At 36.2% G+C, this 23888-nt stretch overlaps 3 protein-coding genes across 9 annotated transcripts; 1 reads left to right on the top strand and 2 right to left on the bottom strand.

Annotated features, from left to right (window-relative positions):
- The first annotated feature begins 799 nt into the window (after nucleotides 1-799).
- Nucleotides 800-5243, top strand: LOC133790984 (serine/arginine-rich splicing factor SR30-like). Of its 7 annotated transcripts, none has more exons than XR_009874102.1 (16): nucleotides 800-931; nucleotides 1148-1237; nucleotides 1493-1558; nucleotides 1709-1783; nucleotides 1897-2005; nucleotides 2090-2136; nucleotides 2274-2331; nucleotides 2418-2467; nucleotides 2599-2655; nucleotides 2741-2889; nucleotides 2970-3050; nucleotides 4103-4188; nucleotides 4295-4378; nucleotides 4556-4589; nucleotides 4702-4782; nucleotides 4892-4930. XR_009874102.1 is itself a non-coding variant. In XM_062228849.1 (14 exons), the coding sequence occupies exons 2-14, from the start codon at nucleotides 1151-1153 to the stop codon at nucleotides 4925-4927; spliced, it is 930 nt and encodes a 309-aa protein (XP_062084833.1). In that variant the 5' UTR covers nucleotides 800-931; nucleotides 1148-1150; the 3' UTR covers nucleotides 4928-5243. The 7 variants fall into 7 exon arrangements, 4 of the variants coding, with proteins under 4 accessions (XP_062084833.1, XP_062084836.1, XP_062084835.1 ...); XR_009874101.1 differs by having other exon boundaries at nucleotides 4290-4378; XR_009874100.1 differs by having other exon boundaries at nucleotides 4103-4378.
- Nucleotides 5244-6852: 1609 nt separating this feature from the next.
- LOC133791506 (uncharacterized) lies at nucleotides 6853-7425 on the bottom strand. Its single transcript, XM_062229430.1, has one exon. The coding sequence runs from the start codon at nucleotides 7423-7425 to the stop codon at nucleotides 6853-6855; it is 573 nt and encodes a 190-aa protein (XP_062085414.1).
- A 10080-nt stretch (nucleotides 7426-17505) lies between these two features.
- Nucleotides 17506-23167, bottom strand: LOC133790983 (E3 ubiquitin-protein ligase RFI2). Its single transcript, XM_062228847.1, has 6 exons — nucleotides 22712-23167; nucleotides 21426-21598; nucleotides 20452-20510; nucleotides 19156-19181; nucleotides 18654-19035; nucleotides 17506-18439 (listed from the first exon to the last, which is right to left on the bottom strand). The coding sequence occupies exons 1-6, from the start codon at nucleotides 22890-22892 to the stop codon at nucleotides 17962-17964; spliced, it is 1299 nt and encodes a 432-aa protein (XP_062084831.1). The 5' UTR covers nucleotides 22893-23167; the 3' UTR covers nucleotides 17506-17961.
- Nucleotides 23168-23888: the final 721 nt, after the last annotated feature.

Here is a 23888-nt window from a genome sequence, read left to right as displayed (position 1 = left end):
GTTTGATATTGTTGTTTGGATACGACATTGAACATAAATGATATAGATATTGTAATCTTATCTCAAAAGGACTTCATATGTCTCATCATGCACAATTTTTTTGGGAACATAAAATGTTCTCTAGTTTCCCAATATTACTTCTCTTCTCATTATATATTTTATTGGTATTTTATTTATAGTAATAGTTACAAGTTTCACTTGTTGGTGGTAGTATGGTAGTAAATGATAACCTATTAATGAATTTTTTGAGTCTTTATAGATGGATTCTCACCGATAATAGATTATATAAACTAGCTAATTTTTGAAAATATAAAGAAAAATATTAAAAATGAGTTTTTAATTTGAGTTATTTTATACATTTTTTATTTTAGTGAATAATATTATTTCACATGTAAAGACAATTATTTATTGAGTTAAAATTATTTTATTATTATTTTTATATTAATTATATATTATTATTTTAATATTTTAATAAATAAAAATATAATATTTAAATGATATAAAAAATATATAAAAAAGAAATAATAAAATTAATGTATATGCTTGATGTAAAATAAAAAGAATAAGATTTAAGATTTATTTGAAAAAAATAGTGGAACATTTCAACTGCTCGAATAAAATGCCGGTGTAAAATTTGTATGTCAATCTAATGTATCTTATCATTAACCGTATTAACAGTATTTTCAGATGAATGGTTAGCGAATCTTCAGATGTCCTGCACGTGGAGCAAGTGACAAATCTAACGGTAGATAATTAGAGAACATTATAAAAGCCGTAAGAGTGAAAAGCACACAATCTTAGCCCTTGTTTGTTTCTATATAAGCCACATGCCGATTCTGAGACGCTAACGAGTCTTCCAGAAGGTCCCAGATTTTCCAGACCCCACTTCTCTCTCTTTGCAACCTCAGACATCTGTTCTGCTACGATTAAGGTTTTTTTTTTTTTTTTTTAAATAGTAAGTTATGAATTTTTAGCTCTTTAGATTTCTTTTTTGCTTACAATAATCTTGATTCACTGATTATGTAAGTATCTATGTATAAGCTAAAAATTTGCATGTTTATAATTATTCCGAGTATTTTTATTTTTAAATTTTCTTGTATTTTTTTTTCTTGATCTTAACTTTATAATGGTAATTGAATTTGAATAGAAAATGAGCGGTCGATCGAGTCGAACAATCTACGTTGGAAATCTTCCCGGGGATATTCGTATGAAAGAAATTGAAGATTTGTTTATCAAGGTGGGTCGTCTCGTCGTTTTCATATTGTGTCGTTTCTCCGAAATATTTTTCATTTGATGTATTTTCTTGTATTAGTTTCTTTTATGGGCATGTATGTATTTTCTGAGAACTATTCAATAGAACATGGATTGGAAGATCCTCTATTTAGGTGTGTAAATTTAAGATGTTCATGTAGATTTTTGCAATACTTAATTAAAGAATATCTTTTGAGTGGGTTATGAATGTTGACTGTTGATGTAATTTTGTTAATTGCAGTATGGGCCCATAGTTGACATTGATCTGAAAGTGCCTCCCAGACCCCCAGGGTATGCTTTCGTTGAGGTGGGTTTTTAATGTGTTCTGGTTTTTGCAATATTTCTTTTGAAATTGTTTATTTTTTTTGTAAAATTATTGCTCATACATTTTCGTTGGTGTTTGATTTTCCCTCTCTTGAATATGATAAATTCATTTGATACTTATTTTCTATTGCAGTTTGGGGATCCCCGTGATGCCGAAGATGCTATTTATGGTCGGGATGGATATGATTTTGATGGCTGTCGCTTACGGGTAAGCTGTATAGGTATTTGCATATTTTTGTTCTATACATACATGTTTTGTGCATATTAGTTGATTCAACCCCTCTTTGTTCTAACATTTGGTGTCTTCAATTCTCCTTACAGGTTGAACTTGCTCATGGAAGCCGAGGATATTCATCATCAGCTGATCGTTATAGCAGTTACAGTCACAGTAGCAGTAGCCGTGGGGCTTCCAGGCGTTCTGACTATCGTGGTATGTGTTGTCTCTGATGCTTATGGGCAGTTCTGGAATGTAGAAATTAGTTGAATACTTATCACATTTGACTTCATTGTGCAGTGATGGTTACTGGATTGCCTCTCTCTGCTTCATGGCAAGACCTGAAAGTAAGCACTATACTAATTATTCTAATTTAGCCTAGAGCTGTTTACATGTGAGGTTTTGTGGCACTGCCTCTGTATCCCACATTGAATTAGTTAAATAGCTTTGTTTGAAGATATTGATTATGTGTATTCAAATATAGGATCACATGCGTCGTGCTGGTGATGTCTGTTTTTCTCAAGTTTTTCGTGATCGCAGTGGTGAGTAGAATCAGCTTTGTAGTTGCTTTATTTTTTGTTCTGTGATCTCTTGGGCTTGAAGTTCATTAGTTACTTCTTTCTTTTAGGCATGACGGGAATTGTAGACTACACAAACTATGATGACATGAAGTATGCTGTAAGTTAATATTCTCCAACCCTTTATAATTCTCTAGGGGCCTCTTCTTAGTTTCCTCACTTTTAACATGCTAATGATTTTGGAATGGGGTTTAGAAGATATTGTGTAACAGTGATTTATTTATACTGCAGATCAGGAAACTTGATGATTCTGAATTTCGAAATGCTTTTTCTCGGTCTTATGTTCGGGTATGTCAGAAATTACAATGTATTTTGCCTTAGGGTAATTGCTTTTTCTCTTTTTATACATATTTCTAAGTGATGGCATATTTAGGTGAGGGAGTATGATTCAAGGCGAAGTTATTCTAGGAGTCCCAGTTATGACTCAAGAAGTCGCTATTCTAGAAGTCCTAGCCGAAGTCCATATGGATCAAGAAGCAGGAGCCCCATTCGCAGCCGGAGCTATCGTGGCCGAAGCATAAGGTCCACTAGATTTTTGTGAAGACATAGAACATGAATTAGATTTTCTATTTTTAAAAATTAATTCAATTTATTGTCTGCAGCATTTCACCAAGAGGAAAACATTCACATTATTCTCCATCAATATCTCGCTCGAGGTCTGTCTCTTCTAGTCCCCGCTCAAGGTGTGTACATCTGCCGATATTTTCTTATTGTTGGATGCTTTTGACTTTCATGTTCTGAGTGTTAACGAATTTGACAATTCCAAACTTTATTGTTTTTTAGCTTTTGTCATCTGTTTGAAGAACCTTGATTTTTTTCATATTGTTCTAGTTGTCAGATCACATACTGATTTCTGATTGTTAAGTACATATTTAAGGCCTTTTGCTAGGTTTTGTAGGTGCTTATGATAGCTTTTGCCTCTCAAGAAACTTGTATGCTGTCTGTTACTCTGTGATCTTCTTTCCTTGCATTTTTATTATGCTCATTTGCGTTTCATTCATGTTAAGCAAATTTTTTTAATTTTGTAAGAAATAAATAAAAGAAAACAAGACTGGACTGGATGATTGCTTTTGCTTTGCATCTCTTCTAAATTCTTGGGCTGTTGATGAACATGTTTATTATTTTTATGTACTTCAAGTAGCACGTAATATTCTTATGCAGGGTTCTGCAAAACATGTGCCCAAAGATGTCTATAAATATTAGAAAACTAGACTAGGTCCATGGGTTTTTTTCATTGACAAAGTGGAGTTCTGTATGAGTGGAGTTGTTCATCGACTTGACATGTGCCTAGGATCTGTTCATAGCCAATCATTAGTTCTCAGATTCTTTCGTTTCTGCTCAGGGATTTGGTTGTAAACACCTTGAGCTATACCTATATCATTCCTTTCTATTACTTGATCACCATACATCAAGCTTGTTTCAGTTCCACCTTTCATCCCTATTCTTTCCATCTTCTGGTTTGAATAGCATTTAATTTTACTTCTTTAACGGAAGCATTTTTTTTTTTAATTCCACAGGGAAGGGGGGTTCTGTTCTTTCTTCTTATAAATTGTCTTTCTTTACTTGTTGCAAAAATTCCTCTGCAGTTTTCAGAAAAGAAAACAAAAACATATTTCTCTATTAATAGAAGCTCACATTTTTCAAATTTAACACTTCTTTCCAAGGGAAAAAGGCTCAGCAGGCTGGCTGGCTATCTTTTTATTTTATTTTTATGAAGGTTCCCTTTGTTTGCTAGATCTGGCACTTCTGGAGATCAGGGGCCATGATTTCAAGATCCAGATGGATTTTTGTTGATGAATGCTTCCTACTCTATTTATTGAGGTAATGCCACTTTGTTGATGGCCACCTCAGGAAAACATCATCGGTATTATTCATGAATGTTATAATGCACTTTACTTTTGATGGGTTTGAAATTGGTTCAGTTTAGATTGAGGCGTGGCAATACTAAAGATGGAGTATGCCAGGGACGACCATAGTAGATCATCAAGGGTGGATTTTTTTGCTCTTCCAAGTAGGATTTTGTGCTGTTCTTTGCTGCCATTTCTGTGCTTTCATGTATTGCTGACTTGCATTTGAAGACATGTTTATCTTAATTTTCTATGGAATAATGTAACTTTAATGTGGAAGGTAGTGTTAGGGTTTTGGACCACATCACTTGATATCGAGACTGATTGCTGAAATTTTGCAGGTCCCGGTCAAGATCTAGATCTCCAATCTCATCGGTATGAGACTTCTTCTATTGTTTCTTGATGAAATGACCAGAACCATGCAAAAGGTTTCTCAAGTCTCGTGTGGAATTGATGTTGATGCTAATACTTACATTGTTTCATGCAGCCTACTCCCCGTAGACGAAGCGGATATGGATATAGATCAAAATCAAGATCAAGAAGTGCGTCTATTTCACGTTCACCATCAGTATGTTCTTCTAATTCATTTGTCCTTTATGTCCTCTTATATTCGTTATGTTCCTTTTCTACCATGTACCTTGGAAGTGTTGACTTTGGATTTTAATGATTGATTGTAGGTGAGATCTGATCGAAGCCGTTCTGTTGGCAACTGAGATCGTTGTTGATGCTGCCATGTCTCGTTGGATGTTTATACAATCATCAAGATTCGAGATAAGCTCTTAGATAGCTACAATAGGATGCGTTCAGGATCAGGATCACCATGGAACTGTGTTCCCTTTTTTGCATTCGCACCAAATGGATTATGTAAACCTAATACTTTATTGCAGACTGTAACTTCTTTAGCGGAGTTGGAATAAATACAGATTAATGCCATATTCTAACGTATAATTTTCTGTTAACTGCAGTGGTATGTAGTAGCTTTTCTTGAGGTAATTGAATTCTATCCATAATTTTCTCATGTCCAGAAAAGTTGATTTTTGTGAGGGTGACTTAATTACAAGTATATTGTGATGGGGGAATAGGCATGACTACTCTCAAATGTTGCATCGGGGGTTTATGTTTGGATTGTGCAGTGGAATCAAAATAGTGGTTGAGATAGCAGAGAATATTTTATATGTATTCGACTTAGGGAATGATAATGGCCATTTTATTAACCTATCATAAGGATGGTTGCGGACTTGATCAATAAGGCCAATAAAATCCAAAAATGTTAAATGGTTGTTTCATTTGAGATACATCTTTTTTAATACGATTCAGGTGTTTTACCTTACACTACCTTTGGATTTCGAAGGAGAGGATACAATATAAGCCATGACCTTGCACTGAATGAATAAAAGAAGTATCATCCGTTTTATGCTTGTGTTTGTATTTGAGAGAAGGGAAAATAATCAACGACCCATCCTCTTCTTTTCAAACCTGCCCTTTTCTGGTTCTTTGTCACTAGTATGTGTAATTCTTCTAATAAATCTCTTTTTAATTTGTATGGTCACTTGTTATCCTTATTATTCTTTTATTTTGTTCATACACACGTACAAGCATATGTCTTTAAAGTATCTCGGAAGTTTTATTTACTTAGAGGGTTCACAGAAATATTTTGTCAACGGTGATATTTTGCTCTGCTTAGCTTGGACAAATATTTACCCATATAATTGAACCTAAATATTTCTACCCCAAAATAATTTTCTTGTTTTTTTTTTGGTTGGGTCTTGCTGGTGGCAATTTTTCTTTTGTTTTTGCTCTATCTTAGTTACTTGTTGTGGATTTTGTTTCTATGGGTTTCCCAGTCTTTATTTGGTAAGAACTAGAAGAGCATACTATTACGTCTTAACCGAGTAATTAGTGAAAATTGGCTATGGGAGTTGGTTCATCGATTAGTGAGGTCATTGGCAAAATCGCTAGGGTCGCAGAGTCTTTATAGAGATGGAATAAGAACACTTACAAGAGATTAGAAAAAAAGAGCTTTAACAAGATTGATCTAAATCTAAACTCAACTTCTTGGAGTGAATACCGTTGCTTGGAGAAAGAGCTTGATATTCTTTTGTACAAAGAAGAGAAATATTGGTCTTCGAGATCTTAAGGATTCTTGGCTGATAAGAATACGACATTCTTCTATAAGAGTGCCACTTTCAAAAAGAAAGAAAAAAAGTTAGAGGGTGTTTGACTTTTTACTAAAATGCTGTTTTTTGAAAATAAGTTGGGGTGTTTGGCTTTGTTTTCAGGAAATAATTTTTAAAAACAAAGTTACAAAAAAACATAAAAGTTTGAGAACAACCAAAAGTTGTTTTCTGTTGTTCTTTTTTTTGTCTATCTTTTTTTGTTCTCATATCACTTTTTTAATTATTATTATCTAACATCATTTTTTATCACATCATTTTCTCTCTCTTCACTTTCTCTCATATCACTTTCTCTTTCATCACTTTCTATCTCCTTGTTTTCTCTCTCATCACTTTCTCTCTCCTTACATTTTCTCTCTTGCTATTTTTTTTATCAAGAAAGAAATAAACTTCATTGAACCAACCAACAAATACCACCAAAAGCTCACAACGAGCCCAGACCATCTAACACAAAAACAACTAGATTACAAATGACATATACACTCGACAATAGCCTTCTCTTTTTTCCCTAGATGCTTCCTAGCAAGACCTAACATTCTAGCCTTTAAACAAGACTTAATCAGAAAATAAACTCTAGTACTAGAAATAGCTGAACAGTTAAAGATGCAAGAATTTCGGTTCAGCCAAATGAAATAGACAGTAGCAGCAAGAGCAGCTGCCAACACTCGCTGTAACAGACCTTTTGGCCTCCCAACCATCCACGCAGTCCACTCACCATATTTGGAAGGCCATATAGCAACACCTAGCCACTCTTCAATCTTGTGCATAATATGTTGAGAGTAGATACAATCAAAGAATAAATGGTCATGAGTCTCCAACTCTAACTCACAAACTGGGCATAAAGGAGACTCAATACGAACATGGCGAAGCAGAAGTTTGTCTCGGGTAAGCAAGTGGCCAAGGACAGCTTGCCATAAAATAAATCTATGCTTCGGGAGGGAAAGGTTACACCATACCACATTGGCATAGTTAATCTTATCATGCTGCAGCAACAGAACATACAACCTACTCAGCTTCAGGCGCAGCCTCCAGATCATCTCTAGACAAGAAAGATTTTAAGTTTACCAACTTCCTCCAATACCAACTTACATCAACCATTAGAGTGTACTCCCAAAAAGTCTCACCTTTGAGGTAAATATTATCAACCCATTTAACCCAAAGCAGATCTTGCTTGGAAGAAATCGCCCAAACATATTTAGCTAATAAAACTTTATTCCATTTCGTACCTTCCTTAAACCCAATGCCTCCCAAGCTTTTCGGCAAGCAGACATGGTCCCAAGGTGTAAAGTGCAATTTGCTTTTATTCCCTGTCGAACCCCAAAGGAAATTCCTACACAGTCGGTCAATCTCAAGAGTGACACTTTGAGGAAGAAGGAAAATACTCATCCAATAAGACCGAATACTAAGCAATACAGAGTGAATGAGCTGAGCTCGACCCGCAAAAGAAAGATGACGACTAGCCCAAGAATGCAGCCTAAGATTTATCTTTTTAATTATGAGCCCACAGTCACCAGCCTTCCATTTGGTAGGTCGGAGAGGGACACCAAGATATTTTAAAGGAAATGATCCCTCCTCAATGTTAAGACAGTCCAAAATATTCTTTTTTTCCTCAGACTTCATACCACCAAAATATATGTGAGATTTGGCCAAATTCGCAGTCAATCCTGAGGCTTGACTAAATTGAGAGAACCCATCCTGGAGGATTTGAACTGAGCGAATAGTCCCTTTATAGAACAAAACAATATCATCAGCAAAACATAGCTAACCAATTTCAGATTTTTACACATGGGATGAAATCTGAAATATGAAGAGAGGCTTGAATAAGGATTCTGGTAAGATATTCCATGAAAAGCATAAACAATAAGGGAGATATAGGATTCTCTTGTCGAAGCCCTTTCCTCCCAATAAACTGCCCTTGAACTCGACCATTCATCAAAAGCGAATACGAAGCACCCCTTAAACAAACCATGATCTAGTGAATAAATCTACTAGGGAAACAGAACGATGTCAGAAGGTCCTCTAAGAACAGCCAATCAATAGTGTCATAGGCTTTACTCAAATCAATCCTCATCACACAACGAGGGGAAACACTCTTCCTATTGTAACCTTTAATAAGATCATGAAATATAAAAATATTGTGAGCCAAAGAACGATTATGAACAAAAGCATCCTGATTTTGGTTAATTAACAGCGGCAATACCCTAGCCAATCTCACACAAATCATTTTCTAAGTACACTTGTAAAGTGTATTACAGCAGGCAATCGGTCTGAAATCCATTGCCTTAGAAGGATTTTCCACCTAGGAAATCAGCGAGAGAGTGGTATTATTTATATCAGGAGGAAGCTCTCCGTTATCAAAAAACCCCAGAATAGCATCAATAATCTCATCTCCTAGTTCTTTCCACAAATATTTATAGAAGCCAGAACCAAACCCATCAGGACCAAGACTTTTAATGGAGCTAATAATGAATAACGCTGACTTCACATCCTTCTTTGTGAAAGGCATTAGCAAACCCAATTGTTGTTCCATATTCAATATAGCACCATGGACAAAGAGGTCTCTCTGAATAGTAGTGGAGGCCGAACTAGAACTACCCATGTAGCTTCTAAAATGGTGAATAAAATGGCCCACAACATCCTCAAACTTATCATGGATCAGACACGCATGGAAATAGGCAGAGTTTTCAACGCCAAACCGAAGCCAAGTAATCTTAATCCTCTGCCGAATAAAGCTTTCATAAATTCTGGAGTGAAACGACATACTTAAACAAGCAGACCGTTCAACATCTTGAAGAGCAACTGAATGAGGGTTCTGTTGAAGGGAAATCTGAGCTTGCTGAAATTGATCTTTGGCAACTGAATAATTGAGAGAAACATCACCAATCGCCACTTTATTGAACTGATGCAGAGCATATTTAAGTCTCCCCAGTTTCCTCATAATTCGGACTAAACCTTGAGCTTGTAAAGGCTTATACCAGCTGTTTAACACAACACTTCTAAAATCAGAGTGCTCAACCCACATATTATAGAATCTGAAAGGTTTATACCCAGAAACAGCAGCAAAGATAGATTTGATGATACAAAAGCAATGATCAGAAAGTATATCCCAATTAATTAAGACTTCTGAATGAGGAAAGATATCCACCCAAGCTTCATTTTTAAACACTCTGTCCAATTTAGAAAAAATTCGGGCCCCAGCCTCCTGCTTATTAGACCAAGTAAACTTAGAACCAATGGAGCGCAATTCATCAGCCAGACGAAGAGGTTACCATTGCTGAGCATCAGCCATCTCAAAATTTGTAACCACACGCCCTCCAATTCGGTCATCATAATCAAACATAGCATTAAAATCTCCAGCCATGAGCCACGACTTCACAGGGAACATCAAAGAAGCCAATTCCTGCCACAAAACTTGTCTTTCCTCTACCGTATTTTTTCCATAAACAAAGGTCAAGCATACTGTAACGCCCTGGTTACCCCAGAATAGTTACGGTGATCGGTGAACCGGAAAGTTAACCCGCTACCCGAGTCCTTTGGTTAAAAACGTGTTCTAAGTGTTATTAACAGGTTAAGGTGAAAAAGAATAAAGAGGAAGGGATATATTTTATTAAGTATATAAACTGCTCATGAGCTATTCAAAACATTTACAAGTTATTTACAACTCAAAATGGCCTCTACTGTTTCAAATTTACAATCCCGCCGGCCTAAGCGGCAAAAATAGGGTAAACCCCCTAGTTCTCCTGAGAACTCCTTGGCTGTGGTGGTCAAGCGGCCGCAAATGTACACATCACCACCTAAGCTCTCCACTCAAGGTTGGGTGAGCTTTTCTTTTCCTTTACCTGCACCACATAGCACCCATGAGCCAAGGCCCAGCAAGAAGACACAATATAGCATGATATAATATCAACAATGATCATAATAATCATTCAAGACTATCAGTCCAAAACAGATAGGTGACAGTCGCAAAAGTCACTAAATAGGGAATAGCTCCCTTCAGCCTTGTGACAATAGGGTCACCGGGGCTTAACAGGTAAGTGAACCTTTCATTATCTTAACCAGGATAGGTGCATGGTGACTGGTCACCAACATAATCTTTCTCATGACCATAGAGTCATAACCCTGTAACATCGTTCCCTAGCCATGTGACAAGCAGTCACCTGGGCCTTATGCCCTGGCTCTCAGTAACTAGTCTTAGACTAGCCAAGTGCTTATGAATTCATCAACCTTAGGGTCGGTCTAGTGTTAATGCCTTAGAGCCATTCAACACTGTATCGATTAGATCTAATCTTCATTCGGCCCTGCGTTCAGGACGCTTATGCCGTTTCTGACACTTAGGTCAGTGTCCCTGACTAGTCAGTGTCATATACAAGTAATCAACATTCACTAGCATTTACTATGCAATCCATGTCCACATTCATCAACCAACATGCCTCAATAACAATCACGCATGTCATATATACACAGGGTGCAGTTTTCTTACCTCAAGTTCGAGCGAGAAATATTATAAGGACGACCCCTGAGAACGATCGATCTTTTAGTTCCTTAGCAGTTACCTAATCACAACCAATTATAACCTCCATTAATGAGAATCCACATAGATAGGGACTTAACCTAAGCACCACTCTCGGGACCTCGAAACATGCCCACACGGTGAGTAGATTCGATCCCGGGCCTTAAGGATTGAAACCCCAAGTCAAAAACCCTTAAAAACACTCAAAACGGGACTTTGAAGGAACAGGGTAGCGCTACAACGCTGACCCCCTAGCGCCCCAGCGCTATTCTCAGAACCTCCAACACGTCCATTTGCCTCCTAAGTAGCGCTGTAGCGCCCTAGGGTGGGCGCTAAAGCGCTACCTCCAGACCAGAAATCCCCTGAATCGACCTTCTTCATCTCCTTCGATTCCAACCTGATTCCAAAGCTTCCAAAACCTATTTTTGATGCCAAATGAACCCAAAAATCATCTCAACATATCCCAAACATCCCAACCATAGGAACCCTAGCCAAAACTCTCAACAAAACCAAGATCTCCACCTAGAAATCTCAACTGCAAAACAGGGCAAACCAGAGAATTCTATGGTTAGAAACTTACCCAAAGCTCAGCTTATGATGCTCTTCAAGGGTGGAACACTCTCCCAAACTCCCAAGGCTTGCTTCCCAAGCTTGAATCCTCAAGAATGATTCAAAAATCTCAAAGAAAGATGAAGAAAAGAAAGTACGGGAGAAGCTTAGAAACTTGCTCTGTTTTTCTACCTCTTTCTCAGCCAACAATGGTTATATCTATCCTAGGGGTGAAATGACCATTTTACCCCTAGGTCAATTTAAGGTTTCTAAAGGCTCCCAAGGGCAAAATTGGTATTTTCCTCCTATCTCGTTAATCATAATTAACGCTCTCCAATTCCCGCTATTCCCAATAATCTCAAACACCAATAATTCATATCCCGTTACCCTTTAATTCCCGACAACGCTCTAATCATTAAAATCACCCCGAGACTCAACCCGAGCCCCACACTTAAACTTGTTGTGACTAGACCGCTAATCAATATTCCAAGATCGTCTCATGCCGAATAGCTCGAACAAACCCACATTATAATGTGGTCTCAACATATATCACCGACATGCATACATTTAACATCATATTATAATATAATTCACATATACATGCATAATATAATTTAATGGCATAATTAAACAAGTATGACCCTCCCGGCCTACTAATCCCGCCATTAAACCACATCGGAGAATTCAGGGCATTACAAATACTTCCTGAGTTTTGCCTAGAATTTTCACTTGACAGTGAACAAATTGCAAACTAACCTAAAGAACAGACACAGATACAAAATCAGGTTGCCAAACCAGTAATATTCTACCCTCACTCACCTGGCAACTATAGTATTCCCAGCCAACAAATACATTCTTCATGAAATCCTCCACTTTATTACCACGAAGCTTGGTTTCAAGAAAAGCTCCTAAACCATCCTTACTGTAACGACAAAATAAAAGAAGGGACCGTGTTTATTTTTATTATTTAAGCCCCTAACATTCCAGCTATGAATAGTACTACCCTCCATTGAGAATGTTGGTTGAAGCCAATCCTAAATTTGTAACCTCCACTAAGCAATCTTGTCACACTATACGAATTCAACATCTTGGTTTGAGCTGATGTAACGGCCTGTTTGTTTCCCCCAGAACGTTTAGGTGTCATCCAATTTGACACCTGCTATACCTTAGAGTTACAACCCCCCCCCCCCCGAGAAGCATTTTCTTGCATCACCACATTGACTGTACCATCATCCTTAACCATAGGCAAAGATTCAGTAGGTGGTTCAACTGACGAAATTTTCACAGCTTCTGAGTTCTCTGGCCCTTGCACCACCTCCTTTTTCCTCCAAACACCTCACTGGTTTCGTTTACAATTAGCAGTAGTATGGCCTAAAGATTTGCAGCAGGAACATTGAGTAGGCTTCCATTCATACTCTATAATCTGATCCATCACTTGACCTCTCTCATTGAGGAAACTGATTGTTTTTGGCAAGTTATATGATATCTCCACATCTACTAACACCCTAGCAAACTTCACCATTGACATATCTTTAGTGACCTTATTTTGCCAATGGTACTGACAAGTGCACTCAGAGATTTGACTCCCCAATATTGCAACCCAAGATCAGGCAAACAGACCCAAACAAGAACAGATTTCACTAACCTCAAAGTGTCTAGATCAGTAGACCAGGGTCGTAAAATGACTGGTTTCCTATCGAAATGCATTACCCCAGCCTCCAACACCAAATCTCTCGTGGCTTCGTCCCGAAACTTCACAATAGTATAGCCCGCATTCATACGAGCTATCCTCTCAATACCCAGCTTACCCCATAATCACTTAATGAAACCTTCAAACACTGCAAATGGGGAGTTAGCTCCCAAGACTATACACACCATTGCCGAATTCCAGTAAGAAGCTTCCATTTCAATTTCCTCCATATCCACCTGAGCAATCAGCTTCCCTTCTCTAAGCATAGGTTCCGCAAAAGCCAGTCGTGAGCCACCCTGGTGAGCAATTGTCTCACTAAATTTGGACCAGGCATCCTTGGCTAAGGTCTGAAAATCCCGATTAGGACCTATCTCCTCGCACAATCCAGAGGCCAAATCGCCATTATCACCAGGAGCTTGAGATTGGAGATCTTCCCCAACTTCAGGAAACTCAGCCACAGAATCTGTGAAAACCTCCTCCAACATCGTCGAGTTCGCCTTATCAGTATCACCCAAACCCTCCTCACTAGCCGAGGGGCTTGCTATCGCCGAAGATCGAGTACCAGGCTTCTGAGTTGCCTTCTTGCGTCTCGCCATGGAGAGAAAAAGAGAGCAATTCGCATGCCTTTTGTTATTTCTTGCTATTTTCTCTATTCTCACTTTTTATCTTTTTATTTTCTCTTTCATCATTTTCTATCTCCTTAATTTCTCTTGCATCATTTACTATATCCTCACTTTCTCTCTCATCACTTAATAGTTCCTAATTTTCTCTCTCATCATTTTTTCTCTCTCGCCATTTCCTCTATCTCTACTCACTTTTCTCTCATCACATTCTCTCTCATTTTTTCTTGCATCGATCAATTTCTCTCTTATCAATTTCTATTTCTTCAAATTTTCTCTCCTTACTTTATCACTCCTTATTTTCATCATTTTTTCTTTCAAATTATTTTATCTCATTATTATTACAAACTTTTAAAATATTTTCATCTTTGTAAATATATTTTTAATTGTTTATTTAAGATTTAAAAATAAATAAAACAAAAAAATAATTTTTAGAAAACATTAACTAAAGTTTTTTTAAAACTACAAAATCTCTGTTATCATTTCTGAGAACACAACTTTAAATACAGAAAACAGAAAACAAATCCAAACGGGCCCTTATAGATTCTTGGGTTGTTTGATGAGCATAATTCTTGGGTTAGAAGGCACTGCCGAGGTGGTGAAAGTGATGGAGGATTACTTCGTTAAAGCTTTTAGCTCAGATTCTCCACCAAAGTTGGAACTTGACCGGGTGCTAGAATAGGAACTTGACCAGGTGCTAGAAGCTATACCCTGCCGAGTTGATGAAAACATGATTCATCTACTCTTGAGAATTTTTCAAAGGCAGATTAAAGAAATGCTTTCTTCAATATATTTCCTTCTTAAAATTCGGATAAAGATGGTATGAATGCAGGATTTTATCTCAGAAGTTTTGGGATGTGGTAGGGTCTGATGTTTGTTAGGCTTACTTTGGTTTCTTGAATGACAATGATGAGTTGGATGTGCTCAATGAAACTACCATTATGCTCATTCCTAAGGTAAATCATCTTCCAAATCTACTAAATTTTGACTCGTTGGCCTCTACAATGTTCACTATAAGATCATTGCGAAGGCTTTATTTAATAGGTTGCAGAAGGTATTGGGCTTAGTTATTGCAGAGGAGCAAAGTTTTTTCTTACCTGGTTGGTTGTTTACTAATAATGTTATGATCGGATTTGAGTGCCTCAATGCCATTAAGAGAAAAAAAAAAAAAAAAAAGTAAATATGGTATTTTGGCTCTTAAATTTGATATGTCAAAAAGCTTATGACAGAGACGATTGATAATCTCTATGTTGCATGATGCTAAAACTTGGCTTTCATAAAGAATGGGTTAAGAAAATATCCTAATGTATCTCTTCAGTCAAATACTCTATCTTTATTAATGGTGAGAAATTTGGTAATATTGTGCCCTATAGAGGTCTCAGACAACCTTTATCATCCTTTCTCTTCCTAGTTTGTGCTAAAGGTTTATCCTCTCTTATTCGTAGAGGTTTATCCTATCTTCTTTGGCCACCACTTTTGAGGTTTCGGTAGTGTCTTGTCACGAGAAATATTTGGGTCTTCCTTGTTTCACGAGAAGAAGCAGATTTGAATTATTTCAATCTATCAGAGATCAAATTTGGTCTAACATTTTTGGGTGGAAGACCAAACTCTTCTCGGCTGAAGGAAGTGAAACTCTATTAAAAGTTGTGGTGCAAGTTATCTCTACCTATAAGATAAATCTCTTTAGGCTGTCTTTTTTTCTCATTGATGAGACTCTTTATTATAATAAGTGTAAGAATATTGAAACATTAATAAGAACATGTGTGTGATTCCACTAATCACTAATTAGTTTTAAGATGGAGCCTCATTATGTTTGTCATGGTATCACGAGCCAATTCTCTAGCAGGCATTCGATCAACACCGATCCAAAGAGTGAACCAAGCTGCATGAGATCCACATAGTGCGAAAAAACACTTGAGATCCAAAAAAATAAGTGAGCTGAAAAAATGAGCTACTTGGGCCACTTGTGATCAGGTAATTCAAGATTGGTGAGCAAAAAATCGTCATCATCTTAAGGGGATATTAGACTATTATGTCCCACATGGAATAAGTATAAGAATATTGAACTTAATAAGAACATTAATAATTATTCTTGTCATTCATTGACATTGTATCCGTTTTTGGTGGGGTGGAGATGACAGAGGTCGAAAGATACATTGGTGTATTTGGCAGAGGTTGTGCTAGCACAAAAATAATGGTGGAATGGGTTTTTGAGACTGTTTCATCTTCAATCAAAGCCTTGTTGGCCAAACAAGGTTAGAGATTCCACAATTTCCACTTGTCTCTTGCGGGAAGAGTAATGAAGGGCCTTTACTTTACAAACTCTTCTTTTTGCAAGCCCAAGGCTCTTTGAAGGGCTAACCGTCTGATTTGGTATATTGATGAAACTTGGCTTTATTCAGTTAGAAGTGGATATTTGGTGGTTGTGTTCTATAGAGGTCTAGGACAACTGACGTCGTCTTTCGGCCCCTCTAAATAATGGGCTTTGTTTTGGTCTCTCAACTTACCTCCTAAGATAAAAACTTTCTCGTGGAAAGTCTTGTTGAATTGTCTTCCAACTATGGTTAATTTGGCATATCATAGAATTCAAGCTAGAAAGGTTTGTCCACTTTGTGAGAATGAAGAAGAGACAATCTTTCTTGTTCTTTGAGGATATTCGAAGCTTGATGATATCAAGCTTAACTTTCCCATCCATTTATCCTCAAAGTTTCATCCTTCTATGCCATTTTATAAATTTCTTTTTGACATTAATGTGCTTTCAATAGAAGAAATGGAAATATTGCAACTCTGTGTTGGTAGATCTGGCATAGAAGAAATGAATTTGTCCACGATGACTTGTGCATGTTGGATATCCATGTGATTAATAGCTCTTTGAATTTTCTTAATAGTTACCAGCAAGTACAAGGTAAACAAGGAGTGATTTTCAGCCACAAGCAGGCTTCTTCGGAAGATGAAAGGTCGTTGGCACCCACCTCAATTTAGGCTGATCAAAGCCAACATAGATGTAGGTCTCGATCTAGGTCACTTCAAACTAGGATCAGGGGTGGTCTTGAGCGATGGTTCAAGTAGGGTGTTGGGGTCTTCTACTATTCCTCTCGGATTGGCGCCTGAGCCCATTTTGCTGAAGCATTGGCTATGCAGCAGGGGGTCTTCTTCTGTGTAAGCAGTTGGGGTACTACGCAGTCATTATAGAGAAAGACTGCCTTAGAGTTTGCAATGCCATCAACAAGAATGTGATGGAATAGCCTGCTTTTGGAGTAGTTTAGGAAGATAGTCTTTGTGTAAGAATTTTATTAATATATATCATTTGTGCATTGTAACATAATAGCCGATTCAATAGCTCACTCCTTCGCGAAAGTGTGGTGACCTAATCTTCGTATATATATATAGTCTTAGACTTGATGTTTGCTTGTATTGTGCTTTGGCTTCTATTTCAATGAAGTTATCTTTCTATTCCAAAAGAAAATTTCTAAATTATTTTATTATCGAGGGATTCAAGGTAATCTATCTTTATATCTCTCAGTCCTTCAATATGTCTTGACACTACTTCTCTCCTAAAACATAGAAGTATTATGTTATGAACATGTATATTACCGTAGTATTTGAGAATCCCAACTTTCACTCTTAAAACGCGTGGATGATACCTATTGATTACCTCTGTAATACCCATCAAGGAGTCGCACATACCTAACACTAATTGCAAAAGAAAATGCATGCATGCATTGTCTATCATAAAACAAGACGAGTGTTTGATCGGAAAAAGTCCTCATTTCTTATATACTCGAAAACAATTGTTCACCAGGGAAACAAAAGCATTGACGAATATGCTTTCAAACATAAATAAATGACCCATCAGTTAACCTGTCCTGTAGAGCAGTAGGTTTTTTCTTTTCATCAAACCTAACATTTTGGGGTCACATGACCGATAAAATGGCCCTTTCTTTTTCTTCTTTGCCATCCCACAAATTATCTTATTCGATATCCTCCAAGGCAAAGAAACTAAAGAGGAAGCCAACACAGTCCTTCACACCACCTGGTGGCAGCCAAAAAGATTGTTTTTGGGGCCACTCCAAAAGTATTTGAAGCCTGTCATGATATGACAGACACCAGGCATATCTACCATTTTCAAAAGCATTACATAATGTTTTGGTTTCATTCATAGTACTGATAGTTTGCTTCACCCAGTAAGGATAATGAGGAGAGCTCATGACCGATTCTGTGAAGATGTTCTCTCAGAGCCATGCCTTTGTCGGAATCCACTACTACTAGATCTTAGATTTGAATCTGACCCACCAGCCGGGTGGTGAAATGCACCCCAACCTGGATCTCTCTCAACCTGGTTTGATGTAAATGAAGGCACGTGATCCCTTTCCCATGAATGGTATCGACTGGACAATGGATTTTCGGCTTCTTGGAAGTTACGACCTGATGACCCAGATGGGAAATAGTAGTAACCACCGGTTTGATCTGATGATGACGCCACCGGGCCTACTTGGGCCATACCTCTATGACTGCTGGATCGTCGAGAGCCTGAAATGGGAGGCGCCCTCATTGTTGGTGAATTGCTAGGTGGTTGATAATATGCCTGGAGAGCTTGGACTCTTTCGCGGTTACGAGCATTGCTACCTTGATACGGAGGAATCATTGAAGAAGTAACTGAGCTCCCAGCTCTAGCACTAGAACTGCAAAAAGCATGTCTGAAGTTAGCATTTACCGTGATTATTTTTTAAATAATAAATAAAAATAAACGAGCACACAAAGACAGACAGAAATAAATGTCTTCAGACAGCATTAGTTAACATTTTACAGAAAAAAGTCCAAACAAACCTCAATAAAATCCATGTCATAAAAAACTAAAAGACAGCTCATAAATAGACTTGAATTTGTTTAGTGTACCCGTGACCAAGCAATGGGTGTACGAAAACTGATCTTGGTACATCAGAACCGGCCCTAGCTGGCCTTTGGCCAACAGGCGGAATAGATGGCTGTTCAGCACCACCAATACGACTGCTGGTTGTAGAAAATTGAGGCGAATGGTGCTCCCAACTGTGATAATGAAGATCCATGGCAGGAAAAGCATAAGAAGCTGGCAATTCACTAGGTACTGATGTGCCATTCCAGTGATTGTTGAAGCTAGAACCATCTGAAACACTTCCACTGGAATTTGAGGATGACGGATGTACCGGTCCAAAGTAGGTAATATATGGGCAAGGATGAGTAGCCGAGGATACAGCTGTATGCTCAGCAAAAATAGCATGTTGTCCAAGTAAATCATGATCTGCATCACAACATTAGGTTTTGAAGTCAAATGCTTACCTTCGCCAGTCGTGTACAAATACAACCAGTTAAAAAATGAAGACAGCAAGAAAATTATAAATGCATAAAAGAAGCAGCTTACATGCAGTTGATGAGAACTCACCATCCCTGCAATGGGAAAAGAAGAAGTTTAGTATGAAGGATAACTAGTAAGATGACATACTTGGAGCCAAAAAAAAATAAAGACGTGCAAAAACCAAAATAACAAATAAATAAAGCATGAAATAATATATTCAATTACAAAGCTACAGAACCAAAAAGGCCTTCACTTGATTTCAACTTCTAAAGAATTTGAATTATCAATATTATTTTATAATATAATAGTTTATTTTTACAGCACATTGCAATAATTAACAAACTGCATCTTCATCTACTTTCATCAGTTATGCACCTCATTAACAATAGACTTAAATTTACCTCAGTTAATTAACAAAAATTGTTTGTCACGGTCAAATATAGTGTTCAAGAGCCTTTTTAACATTTTCCCAAACGCTTTTAACTTAAACTATGGTTCTGATAATTAATTATTTTAAACATAAGTTATGATAATAATCACTACTTGCTGGAAAACTTCATATCCTAACTCATAAAAATCCTATATCCTGATGATTGACTTGAGAGAGAGAGAGAGAGAGAAGCAAGTGATAACTCTGATTTTGGAGACGAAAAAAAAAGGCAATTGAACCAAAAAGTTCGGTGATGAATCTGGTCAAGAGAAATTTTGCTGTGTGCAAATGGCCAAATAAATCTGGTATAAAATTACCTCTCAGGAAAGCCAACTTCTAACAGGATCGATGCTTTCTGTCAACATATGACAGGTTTAGCATGCATGCATTATCACAAAATAAATATTACAGGTTTGGCATGAATGTGCTACAAAAGAATAAATAGGACTGGGTTCAATTCATATTGAACCCACATATCAAATCTAAGCATGAGATTTTTTAACAAGAATGCATTATCAAAGCTTGAAAAGGGAGATTAACGTGAATGCAAAAACCAAATCAATAAAAACAAAAAGGTTAACATCAAAGCTCCCAATATGCCAGAACAGCAACCTTTAAAGTTGCCTATAAGTATAGGCAACAGTAAAAAACCCATTCACAAGTGCTTCCTTCACTAGTAACCTTACATTTCTTGATCTAATTGCAACAATTAATAAACCCGAATTATTTATCATTTCTTTCAGATTTTAATTTAGCATAGTTCACAAGCATATGTTTGTTAATTGTTAGAGCACATAAAATTATGACTGACATGCAGAAATTCTTCACTGAAAGAAAAGGGAAAAGAAATAAAATGAACCCATATTTTATGCATAAAGATTGAAGAAGATACCAAATGAGATTTAAGCTCTAATCTATAAAATCATGCTTACTCAAATGTTGAAGGAAGTCTTGCTAAGCTGCCAAATGGACACCAATGAAGACCAAAGGTCTGCAAAAACCAAAGTAGCTTTAAATGAAGAGCTTCATCCAGATAACATTAGTGTAACTGAATGAACATGCAGAATTATAGAAACTCTTAAAGTACCTAGAAGATGGATTAGAATATGTTATTTGAAAAAAAATCCCTTTCCTTTATACAATAAAACTATGGAACTAAAAAAATCTACAAGTACAAATGAAGTCAGGTATACTTTCAAATTTTGGTTGAGGCACTTCGACAAAAATAAAACTTCCTCCATAAATGTCATATACAAAAACAGTAGAGGCAGCAAAACATTTCACTGCCAAATCCCTTCAAACCTCGGAAAAAAAAAAGAATTCAAAGTGACTTTTCATAAAGAATCAAAAGTAGGCAGCAAATGAGAAAAGCATGGGTTCATATTTCTCGCCTTGAAAAGAAAACATACACATATCATACTACGTTTTAGTTTACTTTTTCAGAAAGACATTGTTGAATGAAGAATATGTGATATTTAATGGATCTTATAGCAAACTAAATTTGAAAATTTACCAGAAGTTATTTCATTATGCCGTGGTTAAACAGTAGCAACCAGTACATAAGAATAAGTATATTAATATTAGTGATTTATAGTTTATACCATTCTATACCCTTGAGTCATAACCCTATATTTTTAAAAATTCCAGAACACCCAAACAGATTAAAGGGTATTTTGAAGTTTTATTAAAATCTTATCAATAAGTTTGACAAAAATTAAGACAAATGTTATCTCTGATCCGTTTTGACAATCACAAGTGTTTGTTATGGAAACTTAAAAAGCACAAGGTCATGTCTAGTATTTAACTAAAACTCAAAGATATAAAATGGTATAAAAAAATATAAAACTTTTAAATACCTCCGACTAAAAGAAAAGTATAAGTGACTCCAATAGAATTTTATTTTTACCATTTCAGAGTAGTTTAAATCATATAGATCCTCATCATGGGTCCAATCTTCCATGCTATACTCTGGAGGATATGAACGAGAGCCATTAGAATAAAGCCATTGGCCCTTCTCAATCTTCCGACAATTGGGACATTGCATAGCTCCCTTTATGTTAAATGCTGAACCGATGCAATCTGACAGGAAAAGAAGAAGAAGAAGAAGATTAATTATGAGTGTAAAAAGATCCATACAAGTGGAATATTTGGTTTAATAACAACAAAGGCAAGTTTTAAATTGAAAATGAAATATCTAATTCTAATATAAGAAAAAATGGCAACAATTATCCAAAACGTAAAGACAGCATAACTAATGTCTTGAAAATTGTAGCTCAACCCTCAATCAAAACAAACTGAATTAGATTGAAGTGATATGTCCGAAAACATCTTTCAAATGCATAATAAGATACGTACAATTGAAACTATTATACAAATTTAGAATGCATACCACAACAGACATTTGCAATTAACCACATACTATTTGACCATACTTTTGGGAGCCAATTGGAAATGATCAGCTTTATTTATTTTGAATTTTAGGAGAACGGTGGTTTCTGAATACAATTGCCCTCATGAATTTAACATTTGAACAGCAGGCACTGCTATGAGGTTCTGTAGAGCTCGTCCAACTATGACCCAAACTCACAGAGTATAATGGGGATTTATTTTTCTAACTAAAGCTCTTTGCATAACTCTGTACATTGAAAATATAAAAATTCGCCAAAATCACAATCTCACAAACTAATATGTATCCAACAAACACCAATTCTTCGAAAACTCCTCACACAGACAAAAACTCTCTTGAATTGATTTATTCATATTTACGGGTCTTCATAAACAAATCCAAACAGCCATAACATAACCAAATTGCCAAACCAAATAGAAAATATCTGCAATTTACTCCATCAAATAGCAACAAGCAAAAATATGATTCCAAAATCGATCTAGATAGAGCAATTCATCCAAAACATGACTCTGTTCTAGATTTTAACAGCGAGATTAATACAAATACATAAGCAAGAAGAAGAAAAATGTAAGCAAGATAATGACAAATAAGGTCCATTTCGTTCATACTTCTTCCATATCCTAATCGACCAAGCAGCCCATTATAAAAATATAAAATTAAAAAGGGCACATACATGCATGAACAATAAAAACTGCTACCAGATCTCAACAATTCTAATAAAAACGAAACTGAATTACCACCAAATTTAAATTCTATCATCAAATCCAAATCCGATTTTAACTCACCGAGATGAAATTGATGCCCGCAATGAAGCTTAGCCCAAGATCGATCTCCATTATCGGCGACGACCTCGAGGCAAATCGAACATGAGATGGAGACACCACAGGACTTGCCACCTCCACCAGCAGCTCCACAAACACCATCGCTATCATCAGTAGCAAGATCATCATCGTTCCCCAACCCCATAGGAGCCCCAAAGGTCAAAACCGTAATCGTCTCAGAACGTTTTAAGGACCAAAATCAGCACCAAAAGAAAAAACGAAAATAACGATTCCGTCAAAGGTGCAAGAAATCGATTTGGTCCTAACAAAAGTCTCTGAAACGGGATTTTAAGAGATGAAGCTATAAAAATTTGGAGAAGATGGGTCGTTTTTTAATTGGAAATATTTAATTTAAATAAAAATGAAGAAAATGTCTGAACTCCTTGGGTCTCTCTCTTTCTCTTTAGTTTTTTTTTGGTCTATATCCGTCTGTAATGGATTGTGCACCGTCAGATTTTATTGTATATTTTTATTTTATTTTATTTTATTTAAGCAATTCACAATAACTGTTTTACCAAATTTGGAGATGGACGGCTAAGATTCATTCAACTTTTATCTTATTACATTCTCAAATATATATGAATCACCTACTATATAATTTAGAAATATAAATATTTCATTTTCAAACCATATCTAAAAAAAATCTTAAAAATTGCTTCTTTAGGTAGTCAAATTTAATAGTGTTTTTATAAGAATTTAAATATGGCTGTAAAATTAATTTATTTTGTAATGGTTTTATTTTTTTATACTAATTCATTATATTTTATTTCTCAAAAACAAAAAAAAAATCATTTTATTTTATTATTTATAAATTAAATTAAAATTTGCAGGAGTGAGTCTTCATATTTTACCATCAATTGTTTTAGTTATAAATTTGTTATGTATTAAAAATAAAAATAAAAAAATTATATGGTTATTTTTAGATGTATTAGTATTCTCACATTCAATTATTTTATGAGGTGGACTTTTTAAATCTCTCAATTCACTCATCTTTAAACAAATTTAAATAGGGATGCACATTTCCTTTATGGGAACGGGGCCCTGTGGGGACCCGTCCCTAATGGGGCGTGGTATCCCCATCTAAATGGGAAACGGGGTGGGGACAGGGATAATTTTCAATCATCGAATATTAAATGTGACG

The sequence above is a fragment of the Humulus lupulus genome, chromosome 7 (assembly GCF_963169125.1).
Source record: "Humulus lupulus chromosome 7, drHumLupu1.1, whole genome shotgun sequence".
NCBI lineage: Eukaryota > Viridiplantae > Streptophyta > Magnoliopsida > Rosales > Cannabaceae > Humulus > Humulus lupulus.
This window is presented reverse-complemented; position numbering and strand designations above follow the sequence as displayed.